General features: G+C 48.5%; 1 protein-coding gene across 1 annotated transcript in view; it reads right to left on the bottom strand.

The window, feature by feature from the left end:
- Positions 1-428: 428 nt before the first annotated feature.
- otud7b (OTU deubiquitinase 7B) overlaps positions 429-14913 on the bottom strand; it is a 28246-nt gene continuing 13761 nt past the window's right edge. Inside the window, 20 exon segments of the mRNA XM_068702147.1 lie at positions 429-1778; positions 1780-1818; positions 1820-1896; positions 1899-2004; positions 2006-2768; positions 2770-3038; positions 3901-3979; positions 4826-4943; positions 5615-5648; positions 5650-5765; positions 6247-6255; positions 6258-6339; positions 6341-6374; positions 6783-6847; positions 6849-6896; positions 9146-9273; positions 9636-9737; positions 10962-11192; positions 11345-11515; positions 12274-12521. Coding sequence (XP_068558248.1) covers positions 1554-1778; positions 1780-1818; positions 1820-1896; positions 1899-2004; positions 2006-2768; positions 2770-3038; positions 3901-3979; positions 4826-4943; positions 5615-5648; positions 5650-5765; positions 6247-6255; positions 6258-6339; positions 6341-6374; positions 6783-6847; positions 6849-6896; positions 9146-9273; positions 9636-9737; positions 10962-11192; positions 11345-11515; positions 12274-12358 — 2781 coding nt within the window. The 5' untranslated portion in view covers positions 12359-12521 and the 3' untranslated portion in view covers positions 429-1553.

Below are 14913 nucleotides of genomic sequence, written 5' to 3'. Positions count from 1 at the left end.
CCCTCAACCAACAGACCGCACGGCATTTCATAAACAGAGTTTCAGAACCATAACTTGCAACCATAACATAACAGTGTCAAGACGATGCGAATGTTATTGGGTAGCAACGTCCAACAAAAAAACGCATGCGTCCCTTTGCCTCATGCAAAACAAGAGGTTGGAGACAATTGTCACAACTGCGGTCATTTGGAGTCAGATCGCGTCACTTATTGTCGTAACGAACGGGGTTCGTTTGCTCGTCAAATCCATAATACGGCTGCATTTTGAAGTATTTCACGTTTGCAGCACGTTACGCATCGCGAGGGACGTCTCCAACAAAACTTGTTGTGCCGTGTGACATGTGACTCTGTGGAGCGTAGCATTGCATGGCTGTGTTGGCCTCAACGGCAACCTTTGTCACAGAAAGAGGAAGAGCCAACTAAAAAACATTGCAACAAACACCTGGAACCCTCTGGCTCTAGGAGGGGCTGTGTTGCTGAGTCATCTTTGTTCAACAATGCCTGGTTAATAATCCAGCCAAATGCATTTAATCTCCCAACAGGTTGACCTCTTCATAATCCAATTCATAGCTATACGAGTAGTGTGTGTGTTTTTTTTTTTTTGCCAAAAGGACAACAGTGCAGAGTTGATGTATTTAATGCATGGACATGTACGCGTTTGCATTCTGTAACAGTAGCACCACAGCAGCCCACAGAACGCTTAATCTGCAGCATTTGCACGGTGGCTTCAATTTTTGCATTATGCAAATATGGACCGACGGGGGAAAAAAAAAAAAGCAATTCGACAAGGATTAACTCTGCTGTTTCCCGACAGTACATGTGACGCAAGCATCTAGCAACAGTAGTGTCAAAATTTGTGGAACGCTGAAATCAACCTGACCAGACTCGACTTCAAAATGCTCAAACGTCCCTTAATGAAAGACGGCAAACACGAGGAGTGGTGACGCTTGTGCCCGTCCCGTTTGTGCTACAGCTCTGTGTCTGTGGTAGTGCGAGTCGGACTTAGTGTAGATGTGTGCATGTACTTGTACGTGTGTGTTGATGAGTGTTACGTATGGCCCCTGCCATATACATTCTCTCCACTAGGAGGAGACAGTAGCAAGGCGTTAAAACTGATAAAAGAGGAGAGCCTGCAGCTCACACACACACACACACACACACACACACAAACACACACACACACACACGAACACACACACACACACACACACACACACACAACGCCTGCATAAGAGCCACAGCAAAATGTAACAGAAGTGCAGTTATTTAATTCTATGGTCGAACATGTGACCCCAGCAGCGAGAAACCACCCTGTTTATTCTGTAGTCGCGTCGACTCTCTGCCACTTTCTGAGGTCGTCCAATCCAACAGGAAGTGACACAGCTAAAAAAATAAAATAAAAAATAAAACAAAAAAAAAAAAAAAGGGAGGGAGCTGGTTGTGCCTTTCTCTTGTTCATTCAGAGGCTGATCCGCCCCAGCCGTTTATTTTTATTATTTTTTTTAAAACTGAAAAAGGCCACTTTCAAATTCGAGCCATCATAGCGAGGTTCCTTCAGAACCTGTGGATGGCTAGTTCTGGCTCCCTCTTCTTCAGCTCTTCCCGGTAGCAGTAGGAGCAGTAGTTGCCCGTCTCGGGGTGTCCGTAGTAGGTGCAGTTGGGTGTCCGACAGCGGCTGGACTGCAGGTTGGCCAAACCGCCGGCGCTGCCCAGCGAGTAGTGTCTGACTGGGGGCTGCCCGCTCCGAGAGTCTAAGTTGGAGCGCACGTCCCGGATGCCCGTTGGTGTAACTCCCCCCCGCGGCCTCCGACCCGGGGTTAGTCCGGTGGGTCGAACTCGGGGGGGTACGAGGGCGCGAGGCGAGAGGGACTCAGGGAGGCGGGGCCTTGCGAGTTACGAACTGGGGATGGGAGGGAGCCTGCGTCGCGGGGCAGTGCCGGGGAAGGGTGGCGTAAGAGGGGAGGCCGGGGTAGGAGGTCGCCGGGGAGCCGCCGGCTAGCTGGCGCCCGGGTGTCCATGTAGCCGTGCATATGAAGGTGCTGGGTGAGGGGGGCTGCCACGGGAGTCTGGTCGATGAAGGAGGGCCGGGGGATGGGCACCACACCAGAGTACATAGAGGCGGTCAAAGGAGAGGCCTTGAGCTGGTTGAAGGAAGGTGACGAGTTCTCCGACAGCTCCTCTTTGGCCTCAAACGACCGGTAGGTCAGCTCCGTTCCAGCGACCGTCTCCTTCTTAGGTGGCTGGATGCCATTGGCGACGCCCTTCCTATCCGCGTCACGCCGCTGCTGCTCTTGCTCGGAACGGAAGCGCTCCTCCGCGTCGGCGAGGTACCGCTGGATCATCTCCTCCTGGAAGGGCTGCCGGTTGCTGGTCGTGAGGAGGCTGGCGAAGATTAATTTCCTCTCGCCTTGCATGGCGGCTCGCAGGATGCCCAGGCTGACCTTGACGTCGGCACTGTACTTGTAGTTCTCGCTCTCAGTGCTGCTGCCGCCGCTGCTGCTCATGCTGCTCCCGGTTCCGTTGAGGCGCTCGCTACCTGAGGAGGGGGAGCCTTTCCCAGAATCCTCTGAGGCGTGGGCTGAAGGCGAGCTATCCTTGCTGCCCTTCCTCCCCCTAAACGAGCCCTTCTTCTTCTCCACGCCCTCCTGCTTGGCACCTCCAGCTGCAGCGTTCTTTCCCGTCATCAGTCCGCCCACGTTCTTCTTCAGCTTGCTGCCCAGGCTTTTGCCAAAACTGCCAAGCTTATTGCCACAGAGTCCGCCCTCTTTTGTCTTTGTCCTTGTCCTTCTTGGTTTTGTCCTTCCCCGCCGTTCCCGTCCCCGCCCCGGCCGATCCACTGCTGGAGGAACTAGACGAGGAAGAGGAGCCGTTCTTGGCCAAGGACCCACCTCCGTTGACCGTCGACGCCGTTGTTGTCTCTCCGTGGCCATTGGAGCTGCTGCTGACCGACTCCTTATCCGACTCTCCGGAGTCGGGAGGCGTTCGGGCGTCCTCTCCCGCTGATGCTGTGGGAGACTCTGGCTGGGCCAGAGGCGCTTGCTGCGAGGAAACAAAGCAGAAACACAAGCTAGTGGAAAAATACTGTCACAATGAGAAAAGAAGAGAAAAATAAATTTTTCATAAGAAATGGGGGGGGGGGGGGGGGGGAGTCACATTCTGGCTAAACTCTAGCAGTACAGTACTCTAGCTGTCCCTTAGGTAATGGCGAAAAAAGGGAATGTGAAAAGAGTGATTCATAGATTTGTTTTTTTTGCAGACCAATGCAAAAAAAAAGAAAGAAGAGAGGAATGACTCAGTTTCCAAAAGCCTTTTCATATCTACAAACATGTTACGGAAGCTCTAAAATTAACAATGCTGGATTGGAAAAGTCATGACCCCCATGATGACGCACTACTCTCATGTCGGCTACAGAATGCCCAATCTTTTCAACAACAACTCCCACCACACCAGCCATCCTCCGGCAGCATTTCTAATCTGAACAATCCCCTTAAATTATAGTTTAATACAGGGTTTCCTGTTTCCTGCGGCCAGTCCCTGCAGCTTAACCATCGGGCTGCTATAAAGTAGTCCTTTCAGGCTCCCTGCTCTTAGCGTGTGGCACACAAGAAGAGCTTTGTCCCAGCGTTGGTGCGGTGTGACTTCATGACCTGAATGACCCAGTGTAGTTTGTTTTTAATATAGGCTTTGTACAGCAGTCAGGGGACAGCTGGTCTGATGGAGGAGGGAAATAAGAATACCCCCCCCCCCCCCATGCGGTTGTACGCCTCAGCCAACCACGCCAAAATGTCATCGCGATAAAACCAGGTTATCCGGTATAAAGTTACGGCGCATCCTGTTTTCTTGAGCCGGCTTTTCTAAACCTCCCTGCTGTAGAGGAGCAAACGGGGACTTTCATCCTTACCTCACAGGGCAGCGGCAGCCAGGTGACCGTCATGTAGCTGTGCAACATCTGGAGCTTGGCCTCCAAAGAGAGAGCCACACTGCGTGAGAGAGAGAGAGAGAGAGAGAGAGAGAGAGAGAGAGAGAGAGAGAGAGAGAGAGAGAGAGAGAGAGAGAGAGAGAGAGAGAAATGAGTCACAGCTTGGTGGGAGGAGACCAACTCGGAGCTCCAGGGTCGCACTAATGGAAATGTAATTAATGTTTTTTGGAAGTTGATGATGTTAGAGCTGTTAGGACAGTGTTGGACAACAGTCAGGAGATGGATTATAATCCATGGTGCCGGAGGAACATGTGCAGCAAGGGGAACCTACTACAAGCAGAAGAACAGTGTATTCAGTTTTAAATAAACTCAGCTGTTGCCTGATATAATAAAACTGAATGATTAGGGTGCTGCTGCTCAACAGTCAATGGAAGTCAGGCTCCGATTGCAGCGTAAATAGCGAATGCACTAAAAGCATCTTGCACTTGTGCAGTCTTGTTCTTCTGCACGAGCCTTTTAACTCGCTGACCTCTTCCAAACAATGTGCGCTCTGCCACTTGTGTAATGTCATCTCTGTCCACCATTTCGTGTCTGCACAAGACGTCCACAGTGACATCGAGTGACGTACGCAAGGTGGACGGTTATTTTTAAACCCGGCTGCTATTTGGTGCTCCTTCCCCTGGTCCATTCATAGAAGGTATTAAGAGCTAATCTTATTGTCACTGGCACTGAGTGTGCTAATCTGGAGTCAGGGGTCAATCCCTACACACTGACAAGCGGCGCTGAAGGGACAGCTGTCTATAGAGGGCGTACACATCTACCGTTTGCACCTCTGACAAATACATTTGTAAAAAAATTGGCAAAAATGAATACATTTGAAGGAGCTGTTTTTAGAAGGAGGCCATACCTCGCTAGCATCACGTTGTCTGTGTCGTCCTTGCCCCACTCCCAATCTTTCCCAGGATCCACAGCAAAGTGCAGAGGCAGCATTTTGTGCTCCGAGTCAGTGAGAGGGATCACAACTGCTGGTAGAGATGGAGAGAGAGGGGAAAGTATTCTTAGAAAAAAAGAAGATAAAACGTGTGGATCCAGCCCTCTGGATTGTCTGCAGACCGAAAAATACTTCAGAGTGCAATAAATTCTTTCGCTTTCTATTTCAGCATTTAGTCTGCGGCGTCTGACCAATGTTGTCTTTGGGTATATTTTTAGACTGGTACACAATTCATTGTCTGGGCAACGTCTTGACTTTTGAGGACACACTAGTAATTTGCGCACAAAGTTACTCTTGTAAAAGGTGGAAACAGCATTCAGACCGAGAGGACTTTTTAACGACTTTTATCGGTCGAACTTTCAATCATTCAACTTCAACACTGGAACTCATTTGCTCGCTTGGTGTTGAGCAGGAGAGATCACTGGATATACCCAATAGCCCAAAGGCTATTCGTCACCATTCTTAAATAAACCACTAAGGTCAATATTAAAAAAAAAAGACCGACCCATCGAGCAAAAAGGCACCGAGCTGCAAAGAGGGTTCAAGTGCGAGGTGAAGTCACTTCTAACCCTTACACACAGGAGGGACTTGTGTAAACGTGTTACACCCACATCGATGATTTAGAATGTCAACAGTTTAGTAAGAGGCGGCGCAAAAACAAACAATGTCGAGACGTTAATGAAGACGGACGACGCAGAGCATTACCTTGGTCTTTGGAACCGTCCCTCTGCTCCATGGAGGACCAGGGCAGAGAAGTGCGCCTGGTCGTATGCCAGCACCAGGGGCGAGCGATGGCACTTGGCAGCCGGCACTTCCAGCGGTAGGTAGACGCCTCCGAACGGGATGGGAGCAAAGGCTGGGAAAATATCAAGGACATTAAACATGTAAAAGAAAAAAATAAGGAAAAAAAAAAGACGACCTCAGCGCTGTTTCCTGCGATACGGCACACCGGGAGGATTTGAGCCAAAAAAATGTTTAAATGAGCTTTCCCCCTCTGTCAATAAATCAAACCAGGAGTTCACTTGTTGGAGGTTTAGTTTTTATCTACTTTCAAGTTTTCAGACAAATTGCGAGTGTTCATTCGTCACCTCTGGCATCAGTAAATCAACATGCGTGTACGCGACACAGTCACAGTATTTGGCAGCCGTTCACATTGTTTGTTTTAGCCTCCTTCAGATAACAGACGGGCGGTGATGACTTCATTGGCCCAATACGACGCCGCTGAAAACTCAATCAAAACTTTTCTAATTTAACATTCTAGGTACAACGAGGATGAGTTATATGCTTAAAAAAAAAGTATTCTGAAACGTGAAAAGCGATGCGTTAGGCGTATTCACCCTCTCCTCGGAGTCCCTCAGCATGGTGTCGGCCACCACCACTTGGGTCTCCTGAGGACGTGGGCCAAGACAAGAGACGTGAAACTCCTCCAGAGCTCTCGTACACCGGCTCGTCGGAGGACTCCGCCCTGAAGACGACAAGAGACACACGGGTTTGTTTATACTGCCGGACATAATCAAAAGTTTGGGTGGATCGTAATGGATTCCTTATGACTAATAATAACAGAAGAAGGTGAACTGGAGACTTTTTTTTTGGTGTCCGTATGAAGGCGAAACCCACGCTGAAACGAAGAGCTGTCAGTATGTCTAACCCCTTTGAACTTAGGCCCCCGTACAATAAACAGCAGATTGACTGAAATGAGGGCCAGCCGACTCACTTGTGACTGTGAGCGCCGTTGTTTTTGTCCATGAATAAAAACATGAGTGTGACTAAGTGTGTGTGTGTGTGTGTGTGTGTGTGTGTGTGTGTGTGTGTGTGCGTGTGTGTGTGTGTGCGTTTGGGTTAACAGTCCCCCGCATTGTCCGGGGGGCCAGACCTTACCCGTTTGGTGCCGTTGGTGCTGTAGTGTATTCTGGGCTCACTGGAGGCGAGCTTCAACAGGTTCATTCCACTCTTTCTGCCACTCCTCCTCCGTGTACACCAGACCGGACTGAGGAGAATGGAAGGACACACACACACACACACACACACACACACACACACACACACACACACACACACACACACACACACACACACACACACACACACACACACACACACACACACACACACACACACACACACACACACACAGAGAGAGACACATTTGCCATTTAGAGAGGGAGTGTCAATGTCACAAAAGCATGCACTGACATTATGGCGTCTTACCACAAGGTTACATTCTGACAATTGAGGAAAGAAATTTAACTAGCGCCTTCGCTAATCCCTCGTGTCGGTCACATGGTAGCAACAGAACCCTCACCAATATCATGTTTTAATCTCCATATATGGACAGCGATATGTTTTTTTTTTCCTTTCTTCTCTCTCCTCAGAATCAATGTCCCTGTTCACCTACATGGCAACATTCAGACAAGCAGAGCATCCCAGTGCAGCCTCAGTCCTCGACCGCTGCCCACTTTGCAGCTCCACTAGAGCAGCTTTTGGGGGGTTTTTTTTCTTTTTTTTTTCAGTGATTTGCTTAAGGACACCTCTGTGGCAGCCGTTGAATAACGGCCGAACATTAGGCAGTCATTCGTGTGGCATCTCATCTGCGGGGGTCTGCACGCTGTCTGCAGCCGCTTTTGGAAAACACACTCGGCGTGCTGCTACGCTGGCTTGCCTTGGAAGAAGAGTCATTGTATTCTGTCGAAAATAAAAAAAAGCCTTTGAAGAGTGTTGAAGTGAAGCGCAGTGCATAGACGACTCAAACCTTCTCTTTCTTTCTCTCTGATAAAGAGCAGCGGTAGAAGGCGGAGATACCGGCACACTTACAGATAATATAGTTAAACTGAAGGATCAGCAACTGTTAAAGACAAGTCAAAATGACTCGTGTTACCCCCCCCCCCCCCCCCCCCCCCCCCCCCCCCCCCCCCCACCACCAAGAGGTGGAAGGTCGTTCACCAAGAGAAGTAAAATCGCTGTCGAAGTTTGGATAATCCTGCCAAACCTGCTGTGCAAACTTTGAAATGTTTTGTTGTTGCAGCAGTCGTAGTGCCACACACACACACACACACACACACACACACACACACACACACACACACACACACACACACACACACACACTGTATTAGGTACACATGTACAATCTAATGCAATCCAGTACAACTAGTATGTCATCAAGTCTACTTTTATCAAAATCTATAACGTTCATTTTCTTTCTTTATTTTGTGACACTATCTTATAGGTTGTCCATTATTTTTTGAGGTTTTCATATCCATCTATAGCTTCCCAGTGGCGTTCCTTATGCATTGAAATCCGAACATTGAAATTGTGGTTTGAACTACGTACTGTATGCGTTGGCGTCAAGCCCTTCTACAGTCGTGTCCACACGTGACCTACCGGTGGATTCTGCATGATGACATTTCTGACGATGTCAACAAAAAACTGAACACTCTAAACTTTGCAGAAGTAGAACCTATCGCATTTATGGCCCCTCCTCCCCGACTCAACGACACCTGAAGCACACGCCCTCCGACGGTTAAGCCAACCACAGAGTCACTCTCGTTTTAGGAAGAGCTTTGCAGACTTGACATTTTTTTTTTTGCCTCGCTGTAGTCGCGTTGTTCGCCGTCACGTCTCCTCTTAGACGGCACCTGGTTGCTACGTTTTTGCAGAGGTTGACGCCCAGAAATGTCCTGAACACAGCGACATGTAAAGATACAGGAAGAGAGCAAGGGAACTCTGCAGTTTAATGATAAGTCATGAGCAATATGCTATAGAGTGATTTTTCATTAATATAACAGCGATTTCTTCACAGGCCTGATCTGAGTATCTGCAGCACTGCTACAGAATACCTATAGGCATGAACACTTGGTGGTAGTATAACCAAATGACCCAGTATTTGCCCATAAATCTAGCCTGTGGTCGTTACAGACAGCCGATTGAAATAACTTGGAAGTTTACAGCAACCCATCGCTGCCCTGCCCGTCTTCTGGTGTTGTTCTAATTAGAACAATAGTCAGCTGTGTGCATTTGGCATTTCAAATGTTCTTTTGCAGAAGTGCGAGCAGCTGCCGGCAGACACGCTGGTATAGGAAGCGTGTGAAGGCCTTTACTTGTCCATTGTCTCTGTATGTCCCCCCTCCCCTCCCCTCCCTTTGGTCAAATGAGTCAAACAAGCAACATTGTGAAGTTCACAAGCTTCTCCATGCTTTAGAACCCCCCCCCCCCCCCATACAGGCATCTATAACAGACCTCTTTGTTCTGCTGGGTCTGCTGCCACCTCCACCTGCGCTTCAGTGCCTCTCGCTCCAACCCGTGATCCATCAGCGCATACAGGGACTTCCGTAGCATCAGGTCCCGGTCATGAAAGCCCCACATACCTGCATTAGAAAACACGTTTTAAAAAAAAGAAGACACAAATCAATATTACTGAAGGACCGACATTAACTGTAAACCAATGAAAAGCTTTTGCCTTGGGATGAGTGTCGTTTTTTTTAAAAAGCAGAGGTTAAGCACATGAATGTTACTTTCCCATCTACTACCCAGGAGCACAAAGGGGGCTTTAACAATGCCCGCACATTAGTTAGGACATTATTAATTTCCTAAGTGGGCCACAAAGACTAAGTGCACTGCAACGTTGCAAAATGCAATTAGTGCTTAAACCGACAATGGAGCTCTCTCAACGGAGTGTGAGGCGGCGCGGCATCGGGGTCTTGTTCGAAAGGTCTGCGGCGATACTCACCGAGCGAGGCGGCGTGTAACAGGCAATTTCCGTCTCCGCTTGTTGCCAGAGGCAGCAGATTCTGACAGTTTGAAACCACTTTAGTCCACCAGTTCAGCCGCCCTGCAGGCAGAGGAGGGAAAAACAGCTTCACTCAGCCGTTTGTAATACAAATACGGCGCGGCGTTAATCCAAAACAGTCGCTGCAGTTCTTATCAAGAAGAGAGAAAAATGAAGAGGTTTGGGAAGATAATAATATGTGTATTAAAAATACACTTTCGTGCTGGCAAATAGGATGTTCCATGACTCAGTGTTATTACAGAACATAGAACACAGTTTTGTTTTCATGTCACAAGTCATTTGATATGGGGTTTTTTTTTTCCAATAAAAGAAATTATTCTCTGGTTTTCAATTGAACACTTGGGAAGGTAAACATTGGAGAAGCCAGCAAGAGGAAGCTAGATTATGAAAATGATCCAACCGAAGAAGAAAAACACAAGCCTAGCGTTAGCTCCGGACGTATCGGGCGGTAAAGTCGGCAGCACTGACGGCCCGTCGCTTCGGGCCTCCCTCCGAAAAATCAGCATTTCGAACGTTAACGTCAAAACACGGCTCCCCTCCAATCGTTTCATTCGGCCAGAAATGATTGGACGGGTTGATTACATTCCCGCGACGGCCACAGACACCGGATTATTTATTGATTGCCATCAGGATGTCATGACAATTTCAACAATTGTAACTTCTTCTCCGAAAATCCATTACACTAGCTTTAAATTACAATATGAATGTGTAAAAACCTCGACACTTCAGGAATGCGGTAGGTATGACTTAACCCTCGCAACCCCAAGCAGCAGCTATTTTTCCTTCCCGTCATATTCTTCTCTCTGCGGCCTTGATTTTTTTTCCCTGCACCTCTATGGAAACAGCACAATCGTGGCTAGAAGCAGAGAGAACTCAAACGTGTCTTTTGTGCAGCATAACACAAAAATCATTAAAAAAAAAAACATATAAATCATAAAAAGAAAAGAAAAAAAAACAAAAGATGAAAATCTGACGATTATGTTTTTACAGCTTCTGGCTTTGATAAACGATGTGGTTTAAAGAAAACATGCTTTTGTTGGGGTTCAGAGGGTTAAAAGCAGACATGTCCACCTAAGCACTGGTGTTAATAACACTAATGATGGCTCTGTTCTACAGAGAGCCAGAATGCCCAATATCAGGACCATGAAACCCTGTCATGTGCTACGGTTGAAGCTCTACGGTGGATCCACTCTGAATCTTTCAGTGCGGTAGTTCTGCATCTACAGAGTGAATCTCATATGCGGGTTCGCGGTCGGTTCTCCTCACCGGCATGCTCCAAGGCCACCATCATGGACTGCTCGATGAGGTCCCTCTCGATGAAGCCGCGGAAGTCGTCCCGGTACACGGTGAGGTCCGGCAGTTGGAAAGTGCACAGGGGCGTGTCCAGAAGCGGCTCGGCGCTGCTGCCTCCGGTGCTCGAGACGTGAGAGCGCGCCAGCGACACGATGGTGGAGCTGGCGTGGGAGATGCCCCTCGACAGGCGCTTTTCTGTGGCTGCTGAAAGACAGTAACAGAGGACGTAGAGAACAGCTGATTCCAACGCCGTTTTTACAAACTCAATGATCTCCTGCTGGTTCACGTCAGGGGCCTGTTCACACCAGCGTGTTCTCGTTTAACAGCGAGCGCAGCACGTTGAGCTTCCCTCTCACCTTGCACCACCTCATCTTGGCGGTGGAGCACAGGCCGCCCTACCCTGGCCATCTCCTTTTCGTGTGGCGGATACGCCCTGTCCTCTGCGAACGAATACGTCAGGTTCCCGGCATGCACCTGTCGCAGCTGCTCAAAGTCACTGAGGGCAGCGGTGAAATCCCAGTTCTTGCCTACAGACGGAGGGAGAGAGAGAGAGGGGGAGAGAGAGAGAGAGAGAGAGAGAGAGAGAGAGAGAGAGAGAATAGGAACAACATCAGTCTGAGCCACCGGGTCCAGCGTCAAGTCGAGCAAATGATGCTTATAATCCATAATTAGTTTAAATATTTACCTCGCGTCAATTCAACTGTTAACCGCCTCATCTTATGTGAAGGCACATTCCTTCGCTTGAGTAAATATCCGTATTTGGAGCACGTCTCGGCTCGCCGGCTCGCTGCTTTTCCCTGCATTGCATTACATTTTTAACCCATATTCTTATCTAGCAGCTTGTGTTGCTGCTAGGCAACAGGAGCCCTGTTTGACTCCAGATATACCTTCCTTCTGTTCGTGGATGATGGGCTAATTAACAGTAACAAGCCAGAAGCAACCGGCTGAGACAGCGGTCAAATCTGGCTGCCGCTCAGAAGATCACCAGCTGTCAACTCTCACACTCTTTGTAGAAGCGATGGGGAGCAGCAAAGACGAAGTTAAAGGACACGAAACAAAGTGGATCAAAGCGGAACTTAATTGAATGCAGTTGGTGGAGACATAACTGAAGACGTCTAACTTGATTTAGTGAGGAAAGATTAAAGCCCGATCGTTCATCACAGCCCTCATTATCACACCACGTTTGCAGCATTTGCTGTGCGGCGGCTGCTCGGGACGACGTGATGACAAGTGAAATACTGAGTGACTTAGGGACGCATCGTTCCGCAAATGTTACGATACTCACCCTCTAGCAGGTCTCTGGCCAATCCTGGTTCAGCTCCAGTGGAACGGACAAAGTCGGACAGGACTGCGTCCATATCCACGGTCATGTGATCATGAATTCACCAGGTTGCGGGTTGTATCCGGGCAGAAAAAAAAACCAAAAACAAAAACACGGGACTCCCTGACAGGGCGGCAAGGGAAGAGGGGGGGAGGGGGGGGTGAGGAGGCGCAGTCCTCTCTCTCTGCCTCCTGCTACTCTACCTGCCTCCCCTGGGAAGAGAACACAAGACACAATGAGATTAAAGCTGCAGCGGGAAGAAAAGACATCAGAAGTGAGCCGAGCGAGTGAGAGGAACACCGGGGCGATGACTCCGGCCGACCTCTTTTCTCATGCGAGCCCGTCGCGGCCCGGTTTGCTGTTGAACTCGACACCTTCGCAGTCAAGACAACGGCTTCGGTACACAAAGTCTCACTAACTGTTTGCTCAGATTTGCATTGAAACCTTTAAAAAAAAAAAAAAAAAAAGCCGAATAACAACAACAACACGATGTAGAGCAGCTGCCGTCGGGCCATGTGACGTCGGCCGTGGTTTCTGTCTACATCCTGTTTTTGCGGAGACTTCTTTTGGCGTCAATCAGTCGGTTTCAGAAGTCGCGACTATTTCAAAATCTGGACTTGAGACCAATGTGGTTACCGCCTTCAGATAGGACCTGTTGAATGTGTGAACGGGCAAGGTCTGCGCAGAAACGCCTTGTGAAAGAGAAAGGGGAGTGTTCAGAACAAACCAGATAAGTGGTGTTTCCCCTTTACATCAAATGGAGATTAAATCTTATCAGAAACTGATATCAAATGTCATTATTTGCTTGTTTTTGTGCCGGAAAAATCTGGATTTTTGCTCATCATGATCTACAGAAACATGATATATATATTTAGTATACATTTCAAACGGGGTGGGTAAGGAAATGGACCTCAAAGTCGAATGTGTCCGAGCAGCGTGATACCAGGAAACAGTACTCCTTCAAAGAGGCCCCTTTGAAATCAATCAGACGATTTTACTCTTCAAATTTCCATGGAAGGATCTAAAAAGGACCCGCATCAGTCGGGCCCTGAAATCAATAGAGACACATTATCAAGACCGAGAGAGGGAGGGGGGGGACAGTCAGCATGATTGGGCGGTTGAGTTGACACAAAGGATGTGGAGGGCAATCGATGCGCGGGCCGGACAAAAAGGCAGGAATCAAAGTAGCTCCGGTAGGTCCAAGCTGAGGATGAAAGCCTCTATTTTACCAGGAAACGTATTCTGAGAGAGAGCGCACACACACACACACACACACACACACACACACACACACACACACACACACACACACACACACACACACACACACACACACACACACACACACACACACACACACACACACTTTAAACCACTCAATCCGGACAGTTACAAGCCTTGTTCTGTCATATTTGTCCTTCCACAGCTTCATTTTTAGACTGTTTGAAACATCTGGTATATGTGATAAATCTTGCTGATCAATGCAGGTGAAAGTGTGAATCAGTTTTGAGGATTGTGAATAATATGTTGAGCTTCCTTTGTATGATTTAAATACAGCCTCCGACATGTAGTCAAGCGCAGGAACAATGACAACGTTCTCCGGGTGCTCTCGTAACAAAATCGCTGCGCACACAATAGCAAAGAAAACGCTCCAGTCATTACTGCTGCCTTGAAGTTCTTAAACTGCCTGATCCAGTTTGACTTTTTTTTTTTTTTTTTTCTCATCTACCTACAGTCATCTATTCCCATCCGTCCCATGGCTCATCCACCACCCAATGTTCCTGCCTCATCTCTGACTCAGTGAACTCCTTTCCACTGCGCCTGATGAGTCACCAGTTTACTCTTCTTACACCTCTCTATCATCCTCTCTCCCCCTCGCTTCACGCTCTTCCTACCTCCCTCGGTTCCTCCATCATTATTACGGTGAAAGCCACACAAAAAAAAAAAAGGCACGCGGGGGGTGGGGGGGTGGGGGGGTGGGGAGACTGACTTCAGCACACACAAAAAAGAAAGAAAAAAAAAGGGCCTTTTTCTCAGCCGGCAGAGTCGTGTCTGGAGCGTTCTCTGCAAAGCCAGGCCATTCAGCAGCCTCCCCTGCAGGGTGATCTCGTCAATTCTGCGATATTCAAGTCTACCGATCACACTCACACACACACACACACACACACACACACACACACACACACACACACACACACACACACACACACACACAGCATCTTAAGGGATGTGAGACTGTGGTGAGTTCAACCATTCAAACCACAGGGGTACCAACACAGACTTAGACTCACACAGAGGTGTGGGTTAGACCGTGTTTGTGACCGATCATAGCGCCGCATCAAAAACACCAGGGGTGTGTTGGAGTGAGCGTGTTGCCATAGGTACCGAAAAAGAAGACGCAACACGAAAATCGGTCCAGATTGTTATCACACTGGCAAAAAAAAAAAAAAAAGAAGGCAGGAATTTAAATAGTCCCTCGTGACCCACTAGAAGCGTGAGGCGGCGTTTGTGTCTGCAGAGTCCCGCCCTCTTGCTGACTAAACAGTACAGCTGGCATGATGCTGTACAGGGAGACGCTCCGAGGGTCACGATCTCTGTGAAGAG

The sequence above is a fragment of the Cebidichthys violaceus genome, unplaced genomic scaffold, assembly GCF_023349555.1.
Source record: "Cebidichthys violaceus isolate CVI_PGR_0920_01 unplaced genomic scaffold, fCebVio1.0.p SCAF_81, whole genome shotgun sequence".
Lineage (NCBI taxonomy): Eukaryota > Metazoa > Chordata > Actinopteri > Perciformes > Stichaeidae > Cebidichthys > Cebidichthys violaceus.
Note: the sequence above shows the minus strand (reverse complement) of the source record. Positions and strands in the feature narration are given on the sequence as shown.